The sequence below is a fragment of the Rhinopithecus roxellana genome, chromosome 19 (genome assembly GCF_007565055.1).
Source record: "Rhinopithecus roxellana isolate Shanxi Qingling chromosome 19, ASM756505v1, whole genome shotgun sequence".
Lineage (NCBI taxonomy): Eukaryota > Metazoa > Chordata > Mammalia > Primates > Cercopithecidae > Rhinopithecus > Rhinopithecus roxellana.
Genome location: NC_044567.1, coordinates 62,724,566 through 62,751,358, shown reverse-complemented (window position 1 = coordinate 62,751,358; position 26,793 = coordinate 62,724,566). Strand labels below are relative to the sequence as shown.

The following is a 26,793-nucleotide window of genomic DNA, read 5'->3' as shown; positions in this document are numbered from 1 at the left end:
TGGCCCGCCCTCCACCCTCCTCAGAGGGAGTCTTCAAGGCGCTCAGTTCCACTTTAATCTGCCAACGAGCAGCAGCGACCACTCTGGGAGCCCGAAGCTCACGAGGGAAAGGGGGGTGACCTCAGGCTGTGTCCCTGCCACCAGTCCTACAGGCTCATCAGCACAGGCTCTGGAGACTGCCCTACCCCACCCCCGTGCCTGGGCTTTTGACGAAGAATGCTGAGATGGAAAAGACAGATCCCCCTGGCCCGAGGACAAATACCAGGATGACCTCCCAAGCCCAGGCTGAAAGGGCCTAGGAGGCAAGTGTTGGCTCTGTCAGGCATGGTGCCCACCCACTCCCCAGGATGGGCACGTACGGCACTGAGGTCAGGGGCATGCGGGCTGGAGGGGCTCACAGGCACCGAGTCTCCGGCAGCAGACGGCATGTACAGGACAGGACCCGGCTGGGTGGGACTGGACACAGCTGAGGAAGGCTGCAGGTCGTCACTTAGGGGTGGCTCTGCAAGAGTCAGGGGCAGGGGTCAGCAGGCCCGAGCCAGCTCTGTCCCTCCAAAAATGCTCTTGGGTCCCTTCCAAAGGAGACCACGAATCCCCCTGCACATAAAGGGAAGGCTCCTACGACATCTCTAGTAATGCCATGTCTGTGCATTTACTGTGTACCAGGTACTGTGCCAGCACTTGGCAGTGATTGTGAATCTTCACGGTGACCAGAAGATACCAGTAACATGGTCTCTGTTTTATAGACAAGAAAACTGAGGCTCAGAGAGGTCAGGTAAACCCACCAAAGTGACAGAGCTGAAAAACAGAAGAGCTGGGACTTGAACGCTGATCCACACAACTCCAAAGCCTGAATCACTTCCTTATGCTGTCTTAACCAGGCGGTCCCAATGCCCATGGCCGGGGACCACCTCCGCATCAAGAATATGCTTCTCCCTCCCAAAGCCCTCGATTTATTTTCCATTCTCATCTCAGAAATAGGGCCTGAGCCTGGAAAGAGGTTAAGGAGACCCAGGGCAGTATCTTGGAGTGGAAAGAGGTGTTAGCAGGTACAAACTAGAGCTCTGTCTCTGAGACTGGTGGCGGCCCACAGTATCATGCTGAGGATCCAGACCCACACTGTCTCACAAGGCAGCCGAAAGCCACACGTGGCTACTGAGTACCTGAAATAGGCTGGTCTGAATGGAAAGATCCTGTAGGCATTAAAATGCACATCAGATCTCACAGACTTACTACAAAAAAAGGTAAAATGTCTTGATAATTTTGTATATTGAAATAATAACCTTTTATATTGGGTTACATACAAATATGTTATTAAAATTAATTTAACAACATACTTTCCAATTAAAAAAATTTTTTTTTTTTGACAGAGTCTCACTCTGTTGCCCAGGCTGGAGTGTGGTGGCACGATCTCAGCTCACTGCAACCTCTGCCTCCTGGGTTCAAGTGATTCTCATGCCTCAGCCTCCCAAGTAGCTAGGATTACAGGCATGTGTCACCATGCCCAGTTAATTTTCATATTTTGCTATTTTTGTTAACGTGCTTAAAGATTTTAACTTTAAAATGACATGGGGTTTATATAATATGGGGGTTGCATTATATTATAACTGGCTAGCTCTGCTCTAGAGGCCTGAGCAGCACTCAGCAGAGAAGAGCTCCATGTTCCATTAGTGATATCTGTCATGGGTATGACATGGGGTGGCTGGTGGGATTTGCCAAGTCAGCTATGGAAGGCACAGTGCCTCAACCCTCCCTGGAACCATAAGTGCCCAACCAGGGGGACAATCCCTGCAATCTCTATCTCACTACTTTGGAACCTCTAGGCCGTCGAGGCTACTTCCAGAAAGGTGGGGGAATGGAGCTTCCAGTGGGGACAAGGCCCACTGCTGGCGGGCCGGAACTCCTGTGCAGGGCGTACTGCCAGGGGCCATCCCCGGCCTGAGCCTGAGCGGGCCAGGGAGGGAGGGGTGGGAGAGGGCACTGCCCTGGGGCAATGGGAACAGCATACGTTCTACGTGGGCAAAGGCGCAGAAGGGTCCTCGGGGACAGCTGCCCGACTGCTGCATGTCGTTGCATTTGGTGGACTTGTAGATCTGGAGGGCAGAGCAGAGGCGGGTCAGGCTCAGGCCCTGAGGGAAGGCTGGGCAGGCTCCCCTTCCTCCAGCATGGGTGGGCTCCCCTTCCACCCAGCTTAGTCATCTCCTGCCCTGTGTCCCCGGCCCCTCCCCTCCCCTCCACTATGTCTCTCCCTACCAGCTTCTTACTCAGACTCCTGAGGCAGCCCACCACCACTCCCCACTGTCACTGACAGCCTCCCTTCTGGGGTCACAGGTCCCACCAGCCCTCCCAAAGGGATCCCCCAGCAACTCTCCACTCACGGGCATGGCCAGGGCTGTGCCTCTGAGTGCGCCTCCTGGGCATTAAGAGAGCCACAATCTCAGGCAGCCACCCCTGCCAATGTGACCCCTGCCAGGATACCCTGGGTTGCAACCTATACTAAGTAACCTTCCACTGTTGTCTGCAGCTACATAAGGTAGTTTCTGTCCGCAGTGTCTACTTCAGGGTGTCATGGCTTCCATGGAACACCAAGGGCAGGGACTGCAGGTGCCTCTCTGAACCCCAGACAAGACCTAGGCACACTGATATGGCCCAGGCTACCTCACTGGGCCAGAAGGCAGGGGAACTGTGTTAGGGAGGTTACTGATAATCTAGGCCCTAATATGAGACAGGACAACGGGAAGCAGCTTATTTTTTCAATCCTTTTTTTTTTTTTGAGACGGATTCTCACTCCATCACCCAGGTTGGAGTGCAGTGGTGCGATCTCACCTCACTGCAAGCTCCGCCTCCCGGGTTCACGCCATTCTCCTGCCTCAGCTTCCTGAGTAGCTGGGACTACAGGCGCCCGCCACCACACCCAGCTAACTTTTTTTTGTATTTTTAGTAGAGATGGGGTTTCACCATGTTAGGATGGTCTCGATCTCCTAACCTTGTGATCTGCCCGCCTCGGCTTCCGAAAGAGCTGGGATTACAGGCGTGAACCACTGCGCCCGGCCCTTTTTTTTTTTTTTGAGGCAGTCTCGCTCTGTCACCCAGGCTGGAGTGCAGTGGCGTGATCTTGGCTCACTGCAACTTCCGCCTCCTGGGTTCAAGCGATACTCCCACCTCAGCCTCCTGAGTAGCTGGGGTTACAGGTGCTTTCCACCAAATCCAGCTAATTTTTGTATTTTTAGTAGAGATGGGGTTTCACCATGTTGCAGGTTAGTCGTGAACTCCTGACCTCAAGTGATCCACCCACCTCGGCCTCCCAGAGTGCTGGAACTACAGGCATGAGCCACCATGCTTGGCCCTATTTTTCCAATCCTGAGTCACTGGATTACAAGCACCATGAGTGGTGGAAAGCCCAGAGTGGCCAGGTTGCCCCACTCCATCTACACCTGCCCTGTCAGGAGGCCTGGGGGACACAGAACTGGAAGCAGAGGGCTGCTTGCTGAGTATGGGCTCAGAATAGAAGATGCCAAATTCAGCGTGCGGGGTTCCTCTAGGCACTGCCTGGGGAGAGCCGGTGGCCACAAGTCCCTCTTCCAGGATGGCATCAGGATAGGTTCTGCCAACATCTCCACTGACCCCGCCTGCCTCTCCTTACTTCCCAAAGCCACCCCCCAACCCTGCTGTGGGGCCCACCTCGGGGTGGAACTGCTGCTCAGTGCGGGTGTGGCAGTACTGGCAGGCATCTCCGTTCTCACACTTGCCCGGGTCTCCCCACTCATCCCCGTGCTTGACGTTTGGACATGGAGATGACCTGGCCAACAAGAGGGTGGGGTCAGATGGAAAAAGGAGATTGGAGCCTAGTGGGTGCCACCTGGATCCACCCTTATAGGCGTGGGCACATAAATGGAAAAGACCAGCTGCAGAGGCAGGGCCTTGCTGGTGCCACAAGCCAAGCTCTTTCTCTGGCCCAGCCTGGCCACATCACCACAAAGGATACTGTTTGATTCCCCTCGGCCAGGCCCTCCCACTAGTCCCAAGTAGGGTCAGGCTACAGCCACAACCACACTGTCCACACTGTGGCCTGGTCCTCATCCAACACATTCCCCTCAAGATCAGAAGCGGTGGGGCCTCAGAGACGGTCTGACCAGGGTCCTCATTCATGCAGGAGGTGAAGCTGGGCTCCTACTGTCCAGCCATCCTCACTATGCCCTCCCCTGGGCCCTGGGCTTGCAACCCTGTCATCCCCAGGACCAGCCTCCCCTCCTCCCAGAGAGCCACAGTGGGAGCAGCCTCTATCTGACCCCTTCCCTGCCACTCCTCCCTCCCATGGCTGGCCTCCTGGGGCCAAAGGACCTGTATTTGTGCTTCCGGGGGCTCCGCCGCCGGTCCTTGCTGTTGTGGTAGTAGGGACAGGCATAGCCTTGGCGGCACAGCCGCGGGGGCTTCTTGCAAGGCTCCGTCTTATAGTTCCCCAGCACATAAGCAGTCTCTGCACAGGGGGCCAGAGGGCAGGGGTCAGGTGAGAGGAGCTGGAGCACCCCAAGACTAGCAGGACTGGAGTGGAGGGAAGGAGAAGCCACTGGGAAGGAGTCCAAGACAGGAGGCCCCTGCGAGATGTGAGTAGGGCCCCTCCTCCCAGGCCACAGCACAGCCCCAGGTGCAGCAAGGACGACAGATGCTGTCCGTCAGAGAGACACTCACAGCTCACAGCGTGAAAGGGCACTCTTGCAGAGCTGAAAACATTTGCATGTGCACTTACGTACGTGCCTGTGCACATGTGAAAGCCTGAGGGGATCTTGGGAACATGATGTGTCAGAGAAAATGCCCCTGGAGGCGCCTTTTGAATGGTGGGTGTAGGGTGGGATGTGGGCCAGGTCAGGGCTTCGGCTACAGCAGGCAGTAGGTGGTGGTGAGCCAAATCCCCAGGGCAGCTATGAGCAGGACAGGGAGGGCGCGGCCGAGGCGTGGATGCCTGTACCTTGCCACCGAGGCTCCTCGCTGAGGATCTTTTCTATCATGGCGTGGCTCGCAGCCCCAGCCGACTGGCCCTCTATGCTCCCTTCTACTGTGGTCTGGCCATTCTGCAAGGCCTCCATGGCCTGAAGCTCCCTGGGAGGAGAGGAAAGAACAGAGAGGGTGGAGAGGGGGCATGAGAGGGCAAGAACCAGAGTGCCAGCCCTCCACTGCAGTCTGAGGTACTTACCGTCATCAGCCGCCAGGCCCCTGCCCTGGACCCCAGCCTACTGCCATCAGCCCAGCCCAGCACCCAGCCCACCTGATGTCGTAGACAGGGGAGCGGAGGTCATGGGGCCCGTGGGCAAAAGCGCAGTGCAGGCCGTTTTTGGTGCAGTTGCCTTTTGAGTCTGTCTCGTGGATGCAGATTCCAGTTTTGTAGTAACGAAGGTGGTACCTGCGCTCAGTGTCTCCTGTGGTTCTGTGCAGGAATGGGCACCTGGAACATGGTAGTGGGGGTCACTCAACTTTGCTGCCTGCAGCCTAGGCTTCCCTGTTTACCCCCTGCCCTTTCCCCAACTGTTTTTTGTTGTTGTTGTTTGTTTTGTTTTCTTTTTTTTGAGACGGAGTCTCACTCTGCTGCAAGGCTGGAGTACAGTGGTGCGATCTTGGCTCACTGCAACTCCGACTCCCTGGTTCAAGCAATTCTCCTGCCTCAGCCTCCCGAGTAGCTGGAATTATAGCTATACGCCACCACGCCCAGCTAATTTTTGTATTTTTAGTAGAGACGGTGCTTCACCTTGTTGGCCAGGATGGTCTCGATCTCCTAACCTCATGATCTGCCCGCCTCAGCCTCCCAAAGTGCTGGAATTACAGGCGTGAGCCACTGTGCCCGGCCTTTCCTTAACTGTTGAACGGCTTTCACTATGGCCTGGAAGGTACACTAGGAAGAAGGCAATGGCGAGCCCTCCTGCGGGGTAAGAGAACTGCCCTGCTGCTGCCTGCAGTCTAAATGGGGCCCAAAAGGGCCTGGCATTCCTGGGCAGGACAGACATCTGGGAGAACAAATGCTGCCCAGGCTTGGGGGTCATCAGAGAAGCAAATGATCTACTCAAAACCCAAGTACAGCCTTCATCCCCTGAGTGCTTCTTTAGGCTAGGGGTAGGGTCAGCAAGCCTTGGGCCTCTGTGAGAAAGAGGTGCTAGGCCAGGCCAGTAGCTCACACCTGCAATCCCAGCAGGGAGGCTAGGCAGGAAGATCATTTGAGGCCAGGAATTTGAGACCAGCCTGGGCAACACAGTGAAGACATCCCCCGACCCATCTCTACAAATTAAAAATGTTTTAAATCATGGCCAGGCACGGTAGCTCACGCCTGTAAATCCCAGCACTTGTGGGAGGCTGAGGCGGGTGGATCACCTGAGGTCAGGAGTTTGAGACCAACCTGGACAACATGGCAAAACCCCATCCCTACTAAACTAAAAAAAATTAGCCGGGCATGGTGGCCTGCGCCTGTAATCCCAGCTACTTGGGAGGCTGAGGTAGAATTGCTTAAACCCAGGAGGTGGAGGTTGCAGTGAGCTGACATGGAAGTGCTAGTGGAGGCAGGTGCCCACTCCAGCCTGGGCAACAGAGCAAGACTCCATCTCAAAAAAAAACAAATAAAATAAATGAACGGAAGCTGGGCATATTGGCTCAAGCCTGTAATTTCAGCACTTTGGGAGGCCAAGGAGGGCAGATCACCTGAGGTCAGAAGGTCGAGACCAGCCTGGCCAGCATGGTGAAACCCTGTCTCTACTAAAAATGCAAACTTAGCCAGATGTTGTGGTGCACGCCTGTAGTCCCAGCTACTTGGGAGGCTGAGGCAGGAAAATCACTTGAACCCAGGAGGCGGAGGTTTCAGTAAGCCAAGATCGCACTGCTGCACCCCAGCCTGGGCAACAGAGTGGAGTTTGAGGGTGCAGCGAGGATGGTGCCACTGCACTCTAGCCTGGGGGAAAGAGGGAGACCCTGTCTAAATAAATACAATTATACAAATTTTAAAAAAGAAAGAAGGCTGACGTAGGGAAGGTTCTATGAGACAAGCAGGGTCAGTGAATGTTCCATCAGTGACACTCCCAGGTGTGGCACCTCCTATGTCTGTCAGTGCTGTGCCCTATTTCTCTACAGAGATTTGCAGTAAGATATTTAGGGTCAGCAAACCTGGGCACCAGTGAGGTGCTCTCTCTAAACAGCCAGTTTTGGTGGGAACTGCATGGGATGTGGCAAGTGTACCTCCCGGATAGGGAGAGGGGCCCTGTGATCCCCATGGGAGGATGAAAAAAGGCCAGGGAGCCTCCCTTAGGCTTCGTGAAAGAAAGGCGTCTTAGGTTTCCTAAAAGTGGGAAAGGGAAATGGCAACTCCCCGCAGCCCACCGCCAGGGATGGTGGGGTCTGAGCCCAGAATTGGGCCATGGGCTGGGCTGCAACCAGTCCTCTGGATGGCTTCCCAGAATCTGTCCAGCCTACCCTGAGGGCATCTGACCCAGAAGGAGACATGGGGCTCCTCTGAGGACAGCCTGGGTCACTCACTCGTCGCCCTCCGGGCAGAGGCCTGTAGCCTCGTCGTACTTGGTGCAGTAGACGTCAGGGCTGTAATTGAAGGTGCCGTCCCGACGGCGGATGGACCGGCGGCGCCGCTGGTTCACAAAGTGCCAGTGGAAGCAGGTGTAGGGCCGATGCTGCGTGCATTTGTGTTGCACAAAGAGTGGGCACTGCTCCGTGCGGAATTCCTTCAGGTATCTGCAGAGACAGCCCCACGTGGGGCAGGCCGGGAGCAGAGAATAAAGTCTCTTGCTTCCCAGCAAGAAGTTAGCTGCCAAGTCCCCTGAGGGCCCTGCTCTGGGGTGCTAGTTCCACTGGGACACCAGGAGAGACCCAGAGCTGTAAGGCTACACCTCAGCTCTAGGATCCAAACCAACACCCCAGTCCCACACCAGCCTGAAAGGTAGGAACTAGAGACCACAGGGGCCTCGGCGGTCAGCTGTCTGCTGTGTTGACCAGCTGTGGCGTTAATCAGCAGCTTGGTTCTCTGAGCCCTTTCCAAGGTTTCCCAAGCCAAACCACTAATCACAGGCAAAGGGCTGCAAACAAGAGCATGAAGCGCCTCTGCCAAACTCTACAGGCCTCTGCTACCCAGGTCCACCTGCCTGTTGTTGCAGGCCTTGCCTGTAGCATGAGCTGGGTCTGTGGGCTGAGAGGAGGAATCTGCAGATAAGCACTTAGGCTTTTCAGCTCTGAAGCTGAAAGCCCAGGTCACAAGGCATCCCTCGGGACTACTGACTCAGTAATTACCGTCCTGTCTGCCCGCCTCCGCCCAGAGACATTTCCTAGCACTACCTAGATCTGTGCTTGGGGAAAAAAACTCATACTGATGTTCTGAAGAGACCTGCCCCCAACCCGCCCCTGCTGCTCCAGCCTATTCTGTCCCCAGTCATGTCACCTCACGTTGAATACCTGCAGCAGCCGGGCTATTTATGTCCTGGGGGCATGAAGCTGTCTCCTTTTGGCCGCCTCCTCCCAACCTTCACTGGTCTCTCTCCTCTGCCCTGCATGTGTAACAGCCAAGACACTCCCAAATCTCTTCTCCCACATCCCACCCAGTGGAAGGCCCCAGACCCACTTACCCCCTTACATCTGGGTTTTTGTTCGCTACATGTGTTCAGGTTGGGGGGTCTCCTAGATGGGCACCCCCGCCCCTGGCCCCAGGAAGGACAAGCAGTTAGTGTAGTTCTCTTTAGTCTCCCCAGCCTAACAATGCAAGCAACAAATGACTTGGGATAGGGCATCTAATGCCATTCAGAAGGATGGTGCCAGAGGCTTGGAGACTGCAGAAAGAAGCATGAAGGGAACAAGTCGATCCAAAAGAGGGATCCTTGACCCAGGATGGGATGCAGGAAGGAGGAAGGGGGAAGCGGGGAGGAGAGGTACTAGTGGATGAAGAATTTGAAGGTGTTTTCGAAACAGGAACAGTATGAGCTTAGAGACAGAGTGTGTCTGGTTCTAAGAGCTCCCAGTACCTTTGTGGATGTGCATGGAATAGGAAGGGAACAGAAACGAGAAAAGGAGGATGAGGTGAGGTGCAGGAGGCAAACTGCAAATTTCAAGGGCTTCATCTCTGGGCTCCAGGTACATCCTGAAGACCCCAGGCAGAAATCTGGAAGGCTCCCTACAGCCTGATGCTCTCCCGGTCCCTTTGGCATTTGAAGCAAAGGTTCTTCTCCTTTACTGTCTGGTTAGACAGAAAACTGTGCCCTGCTGCTGCACACACGTACCAAGCCTGGCACTGAGCTGGGATACCCATTCCTCAAACTGTTAGGACCATCCCTCTCCTGGGAGGTACATCCTCTTCCTGACTTTTTGGACCCACAAAGAAACTACCTCAGGAGGTAACAGAAAATGGGAGAGAAGGAACTTTCCTGAAAGAGGGAAGCTGGGCCCAGAGCCAGCAGCACAGAAGAGTGAGGCATGGTTAGAATGGGCAGATTAAGGACAGAACACTGAGTTAAACTGGAATCTCATATAAGCAATGAATAATATTTTAGCCTAATTAAGTCTCAAATATTACATGGGACATACTTATCTTAAAGAAATTATCTGTTTCTGTCAGGTGCGGTGGCTCACACCTGTAATCCTAACACTTTGGGAAGCTGGTGGGGGGGGGGGGGGGATCATCTGAAGTCTGGAGTTCAAGACCAGACTGGCCAAAATGGTGAAACCCGGTCTGTACTAAAAATATTAAAAAATGGCTGGGCGCGGTGGCATGAGCCCATGGATGCCTGTAATCCCAGCACTTTGGGAGGCTAAGGCGGGCAGATCACAAGGTCAAGAGATCGAGACCATCCTGGCCAACCTGGTGAAACCCTGTCTCTACTAAAAAGTACAAAAATTAGCTGGGCATGGTGGCCTGTGCCTGTAGTCCCAGCTACTTGGGAGGCCAAGGCAGGAGAATCACCTGAGCCTGTGAGGCGGAGGTTGCAGTGAGCCGAGATCGTGCCACTGCACTCCGGCCTGGCGACAGAGCGAGACTCCATCTCAAAAAAAAAAAAAAAAAAAATTACCCAGACATAGTGGCATATGCCTATAGTCCCAGCTACTCACGAGGCTGAGGTAGGAGAATTACTTGAACCCAGGAGGCGGAGGTTGCAGTGAGCCAAGATCGTGCCATTGCACTCCAGCCAGGGCAACAAAAGCAAAACTCCATCTCAAAAAAAAAAAAAAAAAAAAAGAGAGAAGAAATTATCTGTTTCTAATGTAACTGGCATCTTGTTTTGTTTTTAAGAGACAGGGTCTTGTTATGTTGCCCAGACTGGAGTGCAGTGGCTGTTCACAGGCTCAATCATGGTATACCACAGCCTCAAACTCTTGGCCTCAAGTAATCCTCCTGCCCCAGTCTCCAGAGTAGCTGGGATTACAGGTATGCACCACTATGCCCAGCTGGCATCCTTTATTTGCTACACCTGGTAGTTCTAAGAGTGACACATGCCTGCCTGGTGTCAGTGCCTTATGAAAGCACAGGGAGGCAGGAGGAGAAACCTAGGATATGTTCACCCTGCCTCTGGGCACAGTCTGTCCTGGAGAAGGAAAGATCCCCGAGGACAGGAGCTAGACCTGGTGAGCCTGCTGACTTGGGGCAGACATGTCCATAGTGCCACATGCAGATGAGACTCCACAGAGGCTCTAGCTGGCAGGGCTCTCATAGATCAGGACAGACAGTGAGCCACAGATTCCAGGTTAAGCCTCTTCACTTCCATTCCCACTGCCCTGGATCAGGGACTTAGGACCTTTTCCTAAACTGACCTCTCTGTTACTGGACTTTCTCTGTCCAGATGACACTGCATGGTGCTCAACCCTCTTCCTAGAGCCCGAATTTAACTCTTTTTTTTTTTCTTCTTTCTTTTTGAGACGGAGTCTCCCTCTGTCGTCCAGGCTGGAGTGTAGTGGTGTGATCTTGGCTCACTGCAACCTCTGCCTCCCAGGTTCAAGTAATTCTCCTGCCTCAGCCTCCCGAGTAGCTGAGACTACAGGTGTGTGTCACCACACGTGGCTAATATTTTTTTGTATTTTTAGTAGAGATGGGGTTTCACCGTGTTAGCCAGGATGGTCTCGATCTCCTGATCTTGTGATCCGCCCGCCTCAGCCTCCCAAAGTGCTGGGATTACAGGCATGAGCCCCTGTGCCAGCCAGCAAACTCTTCTTGTAAAGGACCAAATGGTAAATATTTCAGACTTTAGATTTCTTTTTCTTTCTTTTTTTTTTTTTTTTTTGAGACGGAGTCTCACTCTTTTGCCCAGGATGGAGTGAAGTGGCATGATCTCGGCTCACTGCAAACTCTGCCCCTGGGGTTCAAGCACCTCAGCCTCCCAAAGTGCTAGGATTACAGGTGTGAGCCACTGCGCCCAGCGGACTTTAGATTTCTTTTTGAGGGGATAACATTTTGCAAAGTTGGGGGATCCCTTTTATCAAAATGGATTACAAATGTTCATCGTTAATTCTGATTCTGTAATACATACATATATATTTTATATATATACACACCCAAACACACACCCACACAAATTTTTCTTTCTTTAAGGCAGGGGCTTGCTCTGTTGCCCAGGCTGGAGTGCACTGGCTCAAGCAGGGCTCACTGCAGCCTTGACCTCCTGAGCTCAAGTGATCCTCCCACCTCAGCCTCTGGAGTAGCTGGACTAGAGGCACGTGCCCCCATGCCCAGCTAAATTTTTTTGATTTTTAGTACAGACAGGTCTCGCTATGTTACCCAGGCTGGTCATGAACTCCTGAGTTCAAGTAATCCTCCCTGGCTTTGACCTGCCGAAGTGCTGGAATTATAGGTGTGAGCCACCACACCTGGCCTGCAATGAGATTTTTATGTATTTCATCTTTGAAAATGTCTTTTCACATACAGAGGTATTGCTAAATGTTGATAACATTCCACAAGCACATGGGCTTGTTTTTTTTCCATTTGAGACAGTCTCACTCTGTCACCCAGGCTGGAGTGCAGTGGTGCAATCACAGCTCACTGTAGCCTCAACCTCCAGGGCTCAGGTGATCCTTCCACCTCAGCCTCCCAGGTAGCTGGACTATAGGGGCCCGCCACCGCGCCCAGCTAATTTTTTGTATTTTTAGTAGAGATGGGGTTTCACCATGGTCTCGATCTCCTGACTTTGTGATCTGCCCACCTCAGCCTCCCAAAGTGCTGGGATTACAGGCGTAAACCACCACGCCCAGCCAAGCATATAATTTTTATTCAGGATATCCATCTCTTAGATGACAATTATAAAATTCTACTAATTTTTTTTTTTTTTGAGACAGAGTCTTGCTCTGTCGCCCAGGCTGGAGTGCAGTCGCACGATCTTGGCTCACCGCAACCTCTGCTTCCCGGGTTCAAGCGATTCTCCCTGCCTCAGCCTCCCGAGTAGCTGGGATTACAGGTACCTGCGACCACACCCGGCTAATTTTTGTATTTTTTGGTAGAGACGGGGTTTCCCCTTGTTGGCCAGGCTGGTCTTGAACTCCTGACCTCAGGTGATCCACCGGCCTCGGCCTCCCAACGTGCTGGGATTACAGGCGTGAGCCACCATGCATGGCCAGAATTCTATTAATACTTATCTTTTAATCACTTCCAGTTGAAGATATGTCGTAAACTCAATTGTGCAGATTTTTTATTTTTATTTTTTAGATGGACTCTCACTCTGTCACCCAGGCAGGAGTGCAGCAGCGTGATCTCAGCTCACTGCAACCTCTGTCTCCCACATTCAAGCGAGTCTCCTGCCTCAGCCTCCTGAGTAGCTGGAACTACAGGAATGCGCCACCACACCCGGCTAACTTTTGTATTTTTTTGGTAGAGACGGGGTTTCCCCTTGTTGGCCAGGCTAGTCTTGAACTCCTGACCTCAAGTGATCTGCCCACCACCTCCCAAAGTGCTGGGATTACAGGCGTGAGCCACCATGCCCACCCGATGGATTTCAAAATAGAGAAATTTCCTTTGTGTTCACATTGAGATGCAAAATCCCTGATAGAACTATAGCCTGCATTTGTAACATGTGTGTGGGAATGGAGAGCTTGCCTTTGTTTTCACTTTTGACAGCACAGGAAGTATACAACGCAGCTTAACATGACATAATGATTTAAACATTTGCTGTCATCAACATGACTTCCCTGAAGCATAGGGTTTGCATAAGCACTGTTTTACTTTGGAGTTTTAGGTTGAATTCATTAACAAATATTACCTAGTCTGCAGCAAAAGCTAATTTCCAAAGCCATTCAGCATTCAATAGTGGTTGAGAGCAACTCTCCTCACTCAGAAAATTTTCAATCTCAGCCCTGAGCTCAAAAAGTTGAAAGAAAACTACCACTGCTCAGCCATCAAACTACTGCATAGCAGGGCACATCAGAATACTCAGCTTCTATTTCGGACAAAAACTCATGGAACTGATGATTCACAAAACCAAGTAAAATTACTGATGCTAAGGGTTCAATAACACATGATAAATTAAAACATTTTCTGCAAAGTACCTGCTAATGAATAACACAATGAATAAACCACCTTACACTTTCACAAGTTTTGTAAATTTGTTCAATTATTTTTCTGCTGTACACATATTTTTACCACCACCAGTTGTAAAAGATACTAGCAGATTACACTTTAGGTTGTACTGAATTAGTATTTTCTTTTTTTTTTTTTTTTTTTTTTTTTTTTTTTTTTTTTGAGACAGAGTCTCGCTCTGTCGCCCAGGCTGGAGTGCAGTGGCCAGATCTCAGCTCACTGCAAGCTCCGCCTCCTGGGTTCATGCCATTCTCCTGCCTCAGCCTCCCAAGTAGCTGGGACTACAGGCGCCCGCCACCTCGCCCGGCTAGTTTTTTGTATTTTTTAGTAGAGACGGGGTTTCACCGTATTGGCCAGGATGGTCTCGATCTCCTGACCTCGTGATCCACCCGTCTCGGCCTCCCAAAGTGCTGGGATTACAGGCTTGAGCCACCGCGCCCGGCCTGAATTAGTATTTTCTTAGTTTTTTTGAAAACACTGGCCGGGCGCGGTGGCTCAAGCCTGTAATCCCAGCACTTTGGGAGGCCGAGACGGGCGGATCACGAGGTCAGGAGATCGAGACCATCCTGGCTAACACGGTGAAACCCCGTCTCTACTAAAAATACAAAAACTAGCCGGGCGAAGTGGCGGGCGCCTGTAGTCCCAGCTACTCGGGAGGCTGAGGCAGGAGAATGGCGTAAACCCGGGAGGCGGAGCTTGCAGTGAGCTGAGATCCGGCCACTGCACTCCAGCCCCGGCAACAGAGTGAGACTCTGACTCAAAAAAAAAAAAAATACTGTCACCTGTAATTGTTCCAAACAAACTATTCACAGAGGTTAATTCCTCACTCACTTCAAACCTGGCATCAACTCCATGAATAAGTAAAAACTAAACAGTAATAGTAACTAGCTGTGGACTCATCAACAGCCAGGAAAAGCCACATTAAATTGGATTTTTTTTTTTTTTTTTTTTTTTTTTGCGACGGTGTCTGGCTGTCACCAAGCTGGAGTGCAGTGGTGTGATCTCGGCTCATTGCAACTTCCACATCCCAGGTTCAAGTGATTCTCCTGCCTCAGACTCCTGAGTAGCTGGGACTACAGGCGTGGGCCACCACACCCAGCTAATTTTTGTATTTTTAGTAGAGACGAGGTTTCACCATGTTGGCCAGGGTGGTCTCAATCTCCTGACCTCGTGATCCGCCCACCTTGGCCTCTCAAAGTGCTGGGATTACAGGTGTGAGTCATGGCGCCCAGCCCGGCCTTCTTTTTTAATTGACTACTGATGTTGCTCCTAACATCCTCAACATTTTGAGACACTGTTCCTGCTGAAAAGCTAATACTCTCAAACAAAAGTGTGTTTTCTCTGGACACACTTCTCCAGCTCCTGCAATCAAACACAATTTAATTAACTCAACATCAGTAAATGGCTTTCCTTGCCTAGCTAACAAACAAGCCACTCAGAAACCTGCTTCAGTTGTAGCCTGCAATTGAAACTACAAAAATGTAGCTTTCATTCTTGTAAAGAAATTCTGCTGTAAGGAAATATCCCTAACTGCATGCAGTGGCTCATCCCCGTAATCCCACCAACTCAGGAGGCAGAGGTGGGAGGATCACTTGAGCCCAGGACTTTGAAGGCAACATAGCAAGACTCCATCACTAAAACATTTTTAAAACATAGGCCGGGCGCGGTGGCTCAAGCCTGTAATCCCAGCACTTTGGGAGGCCGAGATGGGCGAATCACGAGGTCAGGAGATCGAGACCATCCTGGCTAACATGGTGAAACCCCGTCTCTACTAAAAATACAAAAACTAGCTGGGCGAGGTGGCGGGCGCCTGTAGTCCCAGCTACTTGGGAGGCTGAGGCAGGAGAATGGCGTAAACCCGGGAGGCGGAGCTTGCAGTGAGCTGAGATCTGGCCACCGCACTCCAGTCCGGGCGACAGAGCGAGACTCCGCCTCAAAAAAAAAAAAACAAAACAAAACAAAACATAATTTTAAGAAAACGAAGCCAGGCACGCACCTGTAGTCCCAGCTACTTGGGAGGCTGAAGTGAGAGGATCACTAAACCCAAGAGTTTGAGGCGGCAGTGAGCTACGGTTGCACCACTGCATGCCAGCCTGGGTGACAGAGCGAGACCCTGTCTCAAAAAAAAAAAAGACATCTGTGCTGAAAAAATTCATCACCATTATCAGACGAAGCACTTATCACAATATTCCCAACTCGTAAGAAAGCAATGGTCAGAAAAAATGTTTTAGGTCAGGTGTAGTGGCTCACTCCTGTAATCCCAGCACTTTGGGAGGCCAAGGCGGGCAAATCACTTGGGGTCAGGAGTTTGACACCAGCCTGGCCAACATGGAGAATCCCATCTCTACCAAAAACAAAAAAAAATTACCCAGGCATGGTGAGTCACACCTATAATCCCAACTACTTGGGTGGCTGAGGCATGAGAATCACTCGAACCAGGGAAGTTGAGGTTGAAATGAGCTGAGAGCGCACCACTGTACTCCAGCCTGGGCAACAGAGCAAGACTCTGTCTCTAAAAAAAAAAAAAAAGAGGGGGGAGCCGGGTGCAGTGGCTCACGCCTGTAATCCCAGCACTTTGGGAGGCCAAGACGGGCGGATCACAAGGTCAGGAGTTTAAGACCAACCTCGCCAATATGGTGAAACCCCGCCTCTACTAAAAATACAAATTAGCCAGGTGTGGTGGCAGGTGCCAGTAGTCCCAGCTACTCAGGAGGCTGAAGCAGAAGAATCTCTTGAACCCGGGAGATGGAGGTTGCAGCGAGCCAAGATCACGCCACTGCACTCCAGCCTGGGTGACAGAGCGAGACTCTAGCTCAAAAAACAAAAAGGAAAAAAATTTTTTAAAGGAATATTCCTTTCTTTTTCTTTCTCTATCACCAGGCTGGAGTGCAGTAGTGTAATCACAGCTCATTGCAACCTCAACTCCTGGGCTCAAGTTGTACTCCTGCCTCGGCCCCCCAAAGTGCTAGGATTACAAGCATAAGCCACCATGCACAGTCACAGCTATCTTTATTATTAGATGCTTTGCCACCGAATGTGTTAACAAAATAATCCACATGCCACCGAGCCTTAAAAGTATAATATTTGAAGTGCACTTTTCTCTTCCTCTCTTCTTTTGACATAAGAGGTATGCAATGGTGATGAAGAATGTATAAAATGTGGTATGCTGGCCAGGCACAGGGGCTCATGCCTGGAATCCCAGCACTTTGGGAGGTCGAGGTGGGTGGATCATGAGGTCAGGAGATGAAGACCATTCTGGCTAACACAGTGAAACCCCATCTCTACTAAAAATACAAAAAAATTAGCCGGGCGTGGTGGCAGGGTGCCTGTAGTCCCAGCTACTCGGGAGGCTGAAGCAGGAGAATGACATGAACCCCGGAGGCGGAACTTGAAATAAGCCCAGATCGTGCCACTGCACTCTAGCCTGAGCGACACAGCAAGGCTCCGTCTCAAAAAAAAAAAAAAAAAGTGGTATGCTGATACGTGCAGCAATGTGAAGCAATGAGCATCACATATAGTCAGTCTCCTGTTGCAACTACTCGACTCTGCCATTGAAGGGCACAAGCAGCCAGGACAATAGAGAAACGAATGAGCACAGGTTCAAAGGAAGCTTTATTTATTTATTTTTTTAATTTTTGAGACAGAATCTCACTCTGTCGCCTAGGCTGGAGTGCAGTGGTGCGATCTCTGCTCACTGCAAGCTCCGCCTCCTGGGTTCATGCCATTCTCCTGCCTCAGTCTCCCAAGTAGCTGGGATTACAGGCACCTGCCACTGCGCCCAGCTAATTTTTTGTATTTTTGGTAGAGACAGGGTTTCACTTTATTAGTCAGGATGGTCTCGATCTCCTGACCTCGTGATCCGCCCAACTCGGCCTCCCAAAGTGCTGGGATTACAGGCGTGAGCCACCATGCCCAGCCCAAAGGAGGCTTTATTTAGGGACTCTTTGAAATTCATATAATCGTCACATCACGAAATGTCATTTTTTTCAGCCATTGAAAAAATGTGAAGGGAGGGCACAGTAGCTCATGCCTGTAATCCCAGCACTCTGGGAGGCCAAGGCGGTGGATTGCTTGAGCTCAGGAGTTAGGAAATCAGCCTGGGCAATGTGGCAAAACCCTATCTCTACCAAAAAAGTACAAAAATTAGCCAGGTGTGGTGGTGCACACCTATAGTCCCAGCTACTCAGAAGGCTGAGGCAGGAGGATTCTTTGAGCCTGGGAGGTCAAGGTTGCAGTGAGCCAAGACTGTCCTACTGTGCTCCAGCCAGGAGGATAGACTGAGGCCTGTCTCAAAAGAAAGTGAAAACAATTATTAGCTTGTGGGCCATAAAAAAAGCAGGCAGCAGGCTGGATTTGGTATGCAAGCCGGTTTGCCGACCTCTGCTCTACACTTGGGTATTTTTGTCTTCTTTTCCCCTTTTTGTGGAGAAAGGGGTCTCACTATATTGCCCAAGCAGGTCTCGAACTCCTGGGCTCAAGCTATCCTCTGGCCTCTGCTCCCTAAGTGCTGGGATTACAGGTGACCTCTGCTCTAAACAGTTGATATGCCCCATCGCATCACACCCTTACATCTCCATACTTTTGATCATGTTGTCCCCTGGGTCTAGATCACCCTGAGGGTTCCCTGACCCTGCCTGCCCCCTCTTCCATGTTCCTACTACACTATGTGAATACTGCGGGTACAGCCACCACAGTGGATTCTGACTGTTTTATACACTGCCACATCTATCATCTTTGTACCCCTGCACAGAGCTGACCCACAGCAGGTGCCTGAGAGGTGTGGAAGTGAAAAGAAAAGCAAAAAGCATACCAAGTGGTACAAGCCTGGTATAAAGCAGCTCTGCACGAACCCAATAAAACACAGAGAAGCAGCTCCAACCTCTGACTTAGATACTTCTGGCAATTAACTCAGCAAGCTCTCTATTCCACATCATGTCTGCTCAGCTTTGTTCCTCACCTGAACACTAACGTTGAGATCTTCCGCCTCACACACGGGGTCGGTTGCTGGCATTTGGCTCCTCTTTTGTCATTGGTGCTGGGAATGTGCAGAGACCATTACAGATCTACTTTTTCAAAAAAAGAGTCTCATTCTGTCACCCAGGCTGGAGTGCAGTGGTGCAATTACAGGTCACTGCAGCCTCCCAGGCTCAAGCAATCTTACCACCTCAGCCTCTCGAATAGCTGGGAATATAGGCACCTGCCACCCCACCCAGCTAATTTTTATATTTTTTTATAGAGATGACGTTGCCCAGGCTGGTCTCAAACTCCTGACCTCAAGCAACCCTCTTTAGCCTCTCAAAGTGCTGGGATTACAGGCATGAGCCACCATGCACAGCCACTACAGATTAATTCCTGTTTCTATTTCCTCCAACAACCAATGGGTATCATGATGACTACTGGCAAAAGCTGGGTACCAGTCAGACATGGTGGCTCATGCCTGTAATCCCAGCACTTTCAGAGGCCAAGGCAGGTGGATCACCTGAGGCCAGGAGTTTGAGATCAACCTGGTCAACATGGCAAAACCCCGTCTCTACTAAAAATACAAAAACTAACCGTGGTTTGGTGTAGTGCCACATGCCCGTAATCCCAGCACTCTGGGAGGCCAAGGTGGACAGATCACCTGAGATCAGGAGTTCAAGACCAGCCTGGCCAGCAGGGCAAAACTCCATCTCTATTAAAAATACAAAAATTAGGCCAGGAGTGGTGGCTCATGTCTGTAATCCCAACACTTTGAGAGGCTGAGGTGGCGGGGATCACCTGAGATCAGTTCGAGACCAGCCTGGCCAACATGGCGAAACCCCGCCTCTACTAAAAAATACAAAAATTAGCCGGGTGTGGTAGCATGCACCTGTAATCCCAGCTACTCGGGAGACTGAGGCGGGAAAGTCGCTTGAACCCAGGAGGCCCAGATTGCAGTGAGCCGAGATCCCCCTATTGCACTCCAGCCTGGGCGACAAGAGCAAGACTCTGTCTTAAAAAAAAAAAAAAAAAAAAAGAGCTGTGGTCAATCTTTTTGTGGAGTGCACGTCTGCATGAATGTCCACCCTGTATGTTTTATGTTTGTTTATAATCTGATTTGGATAAACCTACAGATTTGAGTACAGAGACATATAGGCAAGACAATGATGAACTCCAGACAACTAAGACGAGCCAACAGGGCCAGGCGTGGTGGCTCACGCCTGTAATCCCAGCACTTTGGGAGGCCAAGGCGGGTGGATCACGAGGTCAGGAGCTTGAGACCATCCTGGCTAACAAGGTGAAACCCTGCCTCTACTAAAAATACAAAAATTAGCCAGGCATGGTGGTGGGCATCTGTAGTCCCAGCTACTCGGGAGGCTGAGGCAGGAGAATGGCATGAACCCGGGAGGCGGAGCTTGCAGTGAGCCGAGACTGCGCCACTGTACTCCAGCCTGGGCAACAGAGCAAGACTCCATCTAAAAAAAAAAAAAAAAGACAAGCCAACAGAATGAGATGGCGCTGCAACACCAGATTTGCTCAGGACTTGGTGAATCCCAGAACAGTGAACAGCAAGATGTAAGCCCAACAAAAGGGACAAGAGATTGAGCCGGTAGAATAACTCACTCTGGATGCCACTCAGCCTCAGGACATGGGCCATGAGTTTTCAAGATGGAGTGGCCAGTGAGGAAGCACCTGTTCCTGCAGCTCCTGCTGCTCTCCTGGCCATTCCAGCCTGGGGGACAGAGCAAAACTCTGTCTCAAAAACAAAAACAAAAAACAAATATATACAAGCTTTAACTTGAATATAGGGTCTTTTTTAAATGCAAGACAAAATCCTGATCTTAAACATTCTTTATTGAAATCTAACCACAATATGATAGGATTCTGCAACTAGCACAAAAAGAAAAACAAAAAGCCAAAAAACCCCTGTCATTGTTGAAGATTATTTGTAGTATCCAAAGGCTCAAATAATGCTTCTCTGTAATCTCCCGTTTTCCATGTTAACACCTCCATGTACCTACTTCTTTCCTTCCCCCACATGTAACTCCTAAAAAGAAATGTAGTCACTGAGGCCATAATTCATGGCTTATCCATGGTTCTTTAAGTTTGAGAATAAAGGCCGGGCGCGGTGGCTCAAGCCTGTAATCCCAGCACTTTGGGAGGCCGAGACGGGCGGATCACGAGGTCAGGAGATCGAGACCATCCTGGCTAACACGGTGAAACCCCGTCTCTACTAAAAAATACAAAAAACTAGCCGGGCGAGGTGGCGGGCGCCTGTAGTCCCAGCTACTCGGGAGGCTGAGGCAGGAGAATGGCGTGAACCCGGGAGGCGGAGCTTGCAGTGAGCTGAGATCCGGCCACTGCACCCCAGCCTGGGCGACAGAGCAAGACTCCGTCTCAAAAAAAAAAAAAAAAAGTTTGAGAATAAAGTATGTTTTACCCTCAAAGAGCATATGAGCTGTAAATTAAAATTCTAATTATTCATCCAAATATGTATGTTTCTTACAAGCTGCTAAAAATCTTTCCTTATTTTTGCAAATCTGAAAGGTAAACTACTATCAGTTCTACATTCGATATTTATAAGGATATACGTACACATTCTGACACCAAACATGATGCAGAAACCATACAACTTTCTAACAATAACCACATTGGTGGGAGTTACTAAAAATGGCTTTCAGTTTAGGCTGGGTGCGGTGTCTCAGGCCCAGCACTTTGTGGAGCAGAGGACGGAGGACTGCTTGAGGTCAGAAGTTCCAGACCAGCCTGGCAACATAGGAAGACCCTGACTTCACGAAACAAATCTAAAAATAAAAAATCAGTCAGGTGTGGTGGTATAGGCCTGTAGTCCCAGCTACTCAGGAGGCTGAAGTGAGAAGATCATTTGAGCCCAGGAGTTCAAGGCTGCAGTGAGCTATGATTACATCACTGCACTCTAGCCTGGGTGACACAGTAAGACCGTATCTCCCAAAAAAAAAAAAAAAAGCTTTAAAAAATACGGGAAGGCCGGGCGCGGTGGCTCAAGTCTGTAATCCCAGCACTTTAGGAGGCCGAGACGGGCGGATCACGAGGTCAGGAGATCGAGACCATCCTGGCTAACATGGTGAAACCCCGTCTCTACTAGAAATACAAAAAAAAAAAAACTAGCCGGGCGAAGTGGCGGGTGCCTGTAGTCCCAGCTACTCGGGAGGCTGAGGCAGGAGAATGGCGTAAACCCGGGAGGCGGAGCTTGCAGTGAGCCGAGATTGCGCCACTGCACTCCAGTCTGGGCGACAGAGTGAGACTCCGTCTCAAAAATAAATAAATAAATAAATAAATAAGGAGCCGGGCGCGGTGGCTCAAGCCTGTAATCCCAGCACTTTGGGAGGCTGAGACGGGCGGATCACGAGGTCAGGAGATCGAGACCATCCTGGCTAACATGGTGAAACCCCATCTCTACTAAAAATACAAAAACTAGCCGGGCGAGGTGGCGGGCGCCTGTAGTCCCAGCTACTCCGGAGGCTGAGGCAGGAGAATGGCGTAAACCCGGGAGGCGGAGCTTGCAGTGAGCTGAGATCCGGCCACTGCACTCCAGTCCGGGCGACAGAGCGAGACTCCGCCTCAAAAAAAAAAAAAAAATAATAATAATAATAATAAGGGAAAATAGGCCAGGCAGCGGTGGCTCAAGCTTGTGATCCCAGCACTTTGGGAGGCCGAGACGGGTGGATTACGAGGTCAGGAGATCGAGACCATCCTGGCTAACACAGTGAAACCCCGTCTCTACTTAAAAAATACAAAAAACTAGCCGGGCGAGGTGGCGGGCGCCTGTAGTCCCAGCTACTCGGGAGGCTGAGGCAGGAGAATGGCGTAAACCCGGGAGGCGGAGCTTGCAGTGAGCTGAGATCCGGCCACTGCGCTCTAGCCTGGGCGACAGAGTGACTCCGTCTCAAAAAAAAAAAAAAAAAAAAAAAGGGAAAATAAAGCTATAATTGGTGGTAGGTAAATATTTGGATGGATCTGACACACTACACAGCTACAGAGATGTGGTTTCCAAATCTTCTAAAGTGATCCTGATTAGAATATTCTCTCTGATAGAAAAAGCAAGCTCAGGGAGTATTATTCAGGCAAATAAAGTAAGTGTCTAGTGAATTTATTTTTTGTTTGAGACGGAGTCTCGCTCTGTTGCCCAGGCTGGAGTGCAGTGGCCGGATCTCAGCTCACTGCAAGCTCCGCCTCCCGGGTCTAGGCCATTCTCCTGCCTCAGCCTCCCGAGTAGCTGGGACTACAGGCACCCGCCACCTCGCCTGGCTCTTTTTTTTTTTTTTTTGTATTTTTTAGTAGAGACGGGGTTTCACCATGTTAGCCAGGATGGTCTCGATCTCCTGACCTCGTGATCCGCCCATCTCGGCCTCCCAAAGTGCTGGGATTACAGGCTTGAGCCACCGCGCCCGGCCGTGTCTAGTGAATTTCTAAGTGTGTCCGAACCTTAGCCTTTGATCCCACACTGGCCTTTAGTCAGAGTAAATACAGTATGATCTTATGGCCACTATGAAGCTCCTAGATGCAATGAAACTCCCTACTGCACCTGTGCACACACGCATGTGCGCACACACACACAGCAACCCACAGTTCAAGTGCTACAGGCACTCAAGCAAGTCAGTGTTTTACAGTGGGGGAGCCAATCACTGGCAATTATTTCAGCCCACTTTTCACTGGGGCTCACTGGAACATTCTGATACCTGTGAGCTGTCTTGCCCCAAGAACCAGGAAGGGTGTGCAATTAGTCCTGTGTGTCCATGGTCCCTTCTTTCTATAATTGTCCCCTTGCCCTATGGGGCCTAGAGCTGGTGAAATTGAGGAAGGTTCATGTAAGGGTCACTCACATCACTGATTTTAGAGAATATTCAAGAGTACAAAAAAGCCCCGTTCATTCTCCCCCAAATCATATAATACCTTGACTTTATTCCTAAAGTTTTTCTGGCCGGGCATGGTGGCTCACACCTGTAATCTCAGCACTTTGAGAGGCCAAGACGGGCAGATCACTTGAGGTCAGGAGTGTGAGACCAGCCTGGCCAACAAGGTGAAACCCCATCTCTACTAAAAATACAAAAATTAGCCGGGTGTGGTGGTGTGTACCTGTAATCCCAGCTACTCAGGAGGCTGACACACTATAATCGCTTGAACCCAGGAGGCAGAGGTTGCAGTGAGCTGAGATCATGCCACTGTACTCCAGCCTAGGCAATAGAGTGAGACCCTGTCTCAAAAACAAACAAAAAAAAGAAACAAAATAAAACAGAACAAAAAACCCACAAAGTTTTTCTGTACATAGCTAGCCTGGAAAACCTCCAGTTCTATGACTTTAGTAATATGTTTAAACTAACATGTTCTTTGTACATTGTTTTCTGTACAACAAAGTATTTGGCCCTGAACTGAGTGGGTCAGTTTAGAACATACATCCACCATATAAGATACAAGCAGTATGATGGAGGCGCTACAAAGACTGGAGAATGAAATAAGAATTCAAGTGGATGTGGAAGAGAGAACTGTTCTCTGAAGATGCTGCTCCTCCGTGCGTGCCCCAGGAACTGAAAATCTATCTTAGTGTGGATTCAACTAAAGAAGGCATTCAATCAGGGCTGTTGAAGCAAGGAGCAATGCAACTGAAAGCAGTGACTACAGCCCAGTTCAAATAATGGCGAACAGTACCTACACTGTGCTAAGTGTCAAGCACTGTTTTAAGCACTTTACATATATGAACTCATTTATTTCACCCTTATAACAACCCCATGAGACAGGAAATATTCCTATTCTCAGGAAACTGATACACAAAGAGGTAAGTCACTTGCCCAAGATCTCACAGCTAGTCATTGACAGAGCTGAGCCTCAAATCCAGGTGGTGTGACCCTGGAGTCGGTACTCCTAACTACCATGCTGACTGTTAAAAAATGCTTAAGGGCCGGGCACGGTGGATCAAGCCTGTAATCCCAGCACTTTGGGAGGCCGAGACGGGCGGATCACGAGGTCAGGATATCAAGACCATCCTAGCTAACATGGTGAAACCCCGTTTCTACTAAAAAATACAAAAAACTAGCCGGGCGAGGTGGCGGGCGCCTGCAGTCCCAGCTACTCGGGAGGTTGAGGCAGGAGAATGGTGTGAACCCAGGAGGCAGAGCTTGCAGTGAGCTGAGATCCGGCCACTGCACTCCAGCCTGGGGGATAGAGCAAGACTCCTCTCTAAAAAAAAAAAAAAAAAAAAAAGAAATGCTTAAGTTCTTTTCTTTTCTTTTTTTTCTTTCTTTTTTTTTTTTTTGAGACGGAGTTTCGCTCTTGTGCCCAGGTTGGAGTGCAATGGCATGATCTCGGCTCACTGCAACCTCTGCCTCCTGGGTCCTAGTGGTTCTCCTGCCTCAGTCTCCCTAGTATCTGGGATTACAGGTGGCTGTCACCACGCCCAGCTAGTTTTTTGTATTTTTAGTAGAGACAGGGTTTCACCATGTTGGCCAGGCTGGTCTCGAACTCCTGACCTCAGGTGATCCACCCACCTCAGCCTCCCAAAACGCTGGGATTACAGGCGTGAGCCACCACGCCCGGCTAACTAAGCATTTCTTTTTTTTTTTTTTTGAGACTGGAGTCTCGCTCTGTCGCCCAGGCTGGAGTGCAGTGGCCGGATCTCAGCTCACCGCAAGCTCCGCCTCCCGGGTTTACGCCATTCTCCTGCCTCAGCCTCCCGAGTAGCTGGGACTACAGGCGCCCGCCACCTCGCCCGGCTAGTTTTTGTATTTTTTTAGTAGAGACGGGGTTTCACCGTGTTCGCCAGGATGGTCTCGGCCTCCCAAAGTGCTGGGATTACAGGCTTGAGCCACCGCGCCCGGCCAACTAAGCATTTCTTAACTGAGCTAAAGGAAAAATAAGAGTAGCAGCAAATAAGCCTCAGTGACCCTCTGAAAGCTGTTTAGAACATGTCGGAGAGTTTTGGACAGGCCATAACTACAATACCATAAAATAAGTTGATGAAATAAAAACAGAAATGTTCACGTTAGCATGCTCTACTGGATATTTAATATACATTTTTTTGTATTCATTGTAAAGTACTTTTACTTCAATAGTGAAAGAGAGGTTAGTTTGCTTTTAATCAGGAAATACAAGTACTGGTCTCTAATTTATACTATATTTAGATGGTCTGATTCACACAAATCCTGAAGCGGCAGGCCGCCAGATGCCTGGCACCTCTTAACAGTAGAAGTGACATCAGAAACATACAGTAATATTCTTACCAAAATTAATAAATGCTTAGATATAAGAATGACTACTTAAAACTTCTAAGTCACAAAACACCATGCTAAAGATTTTTATCAACCTCTTCTTTACAGAACATAACTACTTCTTTTATGTGGGGGTAGATTTGTGAATAGGCCAAAATTTCATAGGAAGGTGGGACATGGACTTTCCCCTCCTCATTAGAAGTCATTTTGTCAGGACTTATGGTGGCTATATGGTGTTTCAAATGCTAACAGGAAACAAATGAGTCAACTTATGCACATGAAAAGTAAACTGTGAATAAAGAATAATAAGGGGGAAGAAACAGTTCAATAAATTCAGTTACAACTTGATGATACTGTCACAGGCTGTCACAGGCCTCAGTATCTTCTTTATGTCCTAAAGAAATTGAGCCACCAACAGGAAAAAAGGTCACCTCACAGAGAATGCTGTGAGATTTTTAAGTTGCTAGACTCCTTTCCATCTTCTCCTTCTCCTCAGCTCTTGATACTGCTGTCAAATTCTACACACTGGCAAAGAAAAAAGGGGTGAAAGTTGAGGGATTTTATAGAGAAATAATAAAAAGTTTGTTGTGATTACTTGAACTAATATAGTATAGCCACTGACATCATTTTAAATCCCTAAAACACATGGCCTGTCCTTAAAGAAATGCCCAGGTAAACCTTAACACACTCACAATACCGGAAGAATGGACTCCATTACATTTTAGTAAGAGCAAACTTCTCTTCCGCTCCCCACCCACTCCAGGAAGTAGACGTGATTCATTTTACGAAGGCATTGGTAAAAATCTGCTTGTTCCCTGGAATGGCTATCAAGTTGGAAATGAGATAAAGTATAATTACCAACACCTAGGAGTCTCAAACTTGTTTTCTGAATACATATCTCTTATCTCAAAACATCTCCACAGACTTACAACATGAGGGCATTCAACTAGAATAGACACACAGGGCCTAAGCCACTGAGAAAGCTGGGGAAAGGGCACCAAGGAGTTTTGTGCAAACCACAGGCTTTCCCACACTATTGCTGCTGAGCCTTGGCAATAGGCCATGCAC

At 49.9% G+C, this 26,793-nt stretch overlaps 1 protein-coding gene across 2 annotated transcripts in view; it reads right to left on the bottom strand.

The window, feature by feature from the left end:
* Positions 1 to 26,793, bottom strand: part of UNK (unk zinc finger) — a 44,661-nt gene that overhangs the window by 8,531 nt on the left and 9,337 nt on the right. Inside the window, exons 2-9 of one of the 2 annotated variants that reach the window (XM_030923058.1) lie at positions 18,483 to 18,560; positions 7,510 to 7,719; positions 5,264 to 5,440; positions 4,967 to 5,097; positions 4,342 to 4,477; positions 3,682 to 3,799; positions 2,009 to 2,093; positions 360 to 502 (exon numbers count right to left, since the gene is read on the bottom strand). In XM_030923058.1, coding sequence (XP_030778918.1) covers positions 360 to 502; positions 2,009 to 2,093; positions 3,682 to 3,799; positions 4,342 to 4,477; positions 4,967 to 5,097; positions 5,264 to 5,440; positions 7,510 to 7,719; positions 18,483 to 18,560 — 1,078 coding nt within the window. The remainder of the gene's footprint in view (positions 1 to 359; positions 503 to 2,008; positions 2,094 to 3,681; positions 3,800 to 4,341; positions 4,478 to 4,966; positions 5,098 to 5,263; positions 5,441 to 7,509; positions 7,720 to 18,482; positions 18,561 to 26,793) is intronic. The other variant, XM_010387573.2, reaches the window with a different exon arrangement.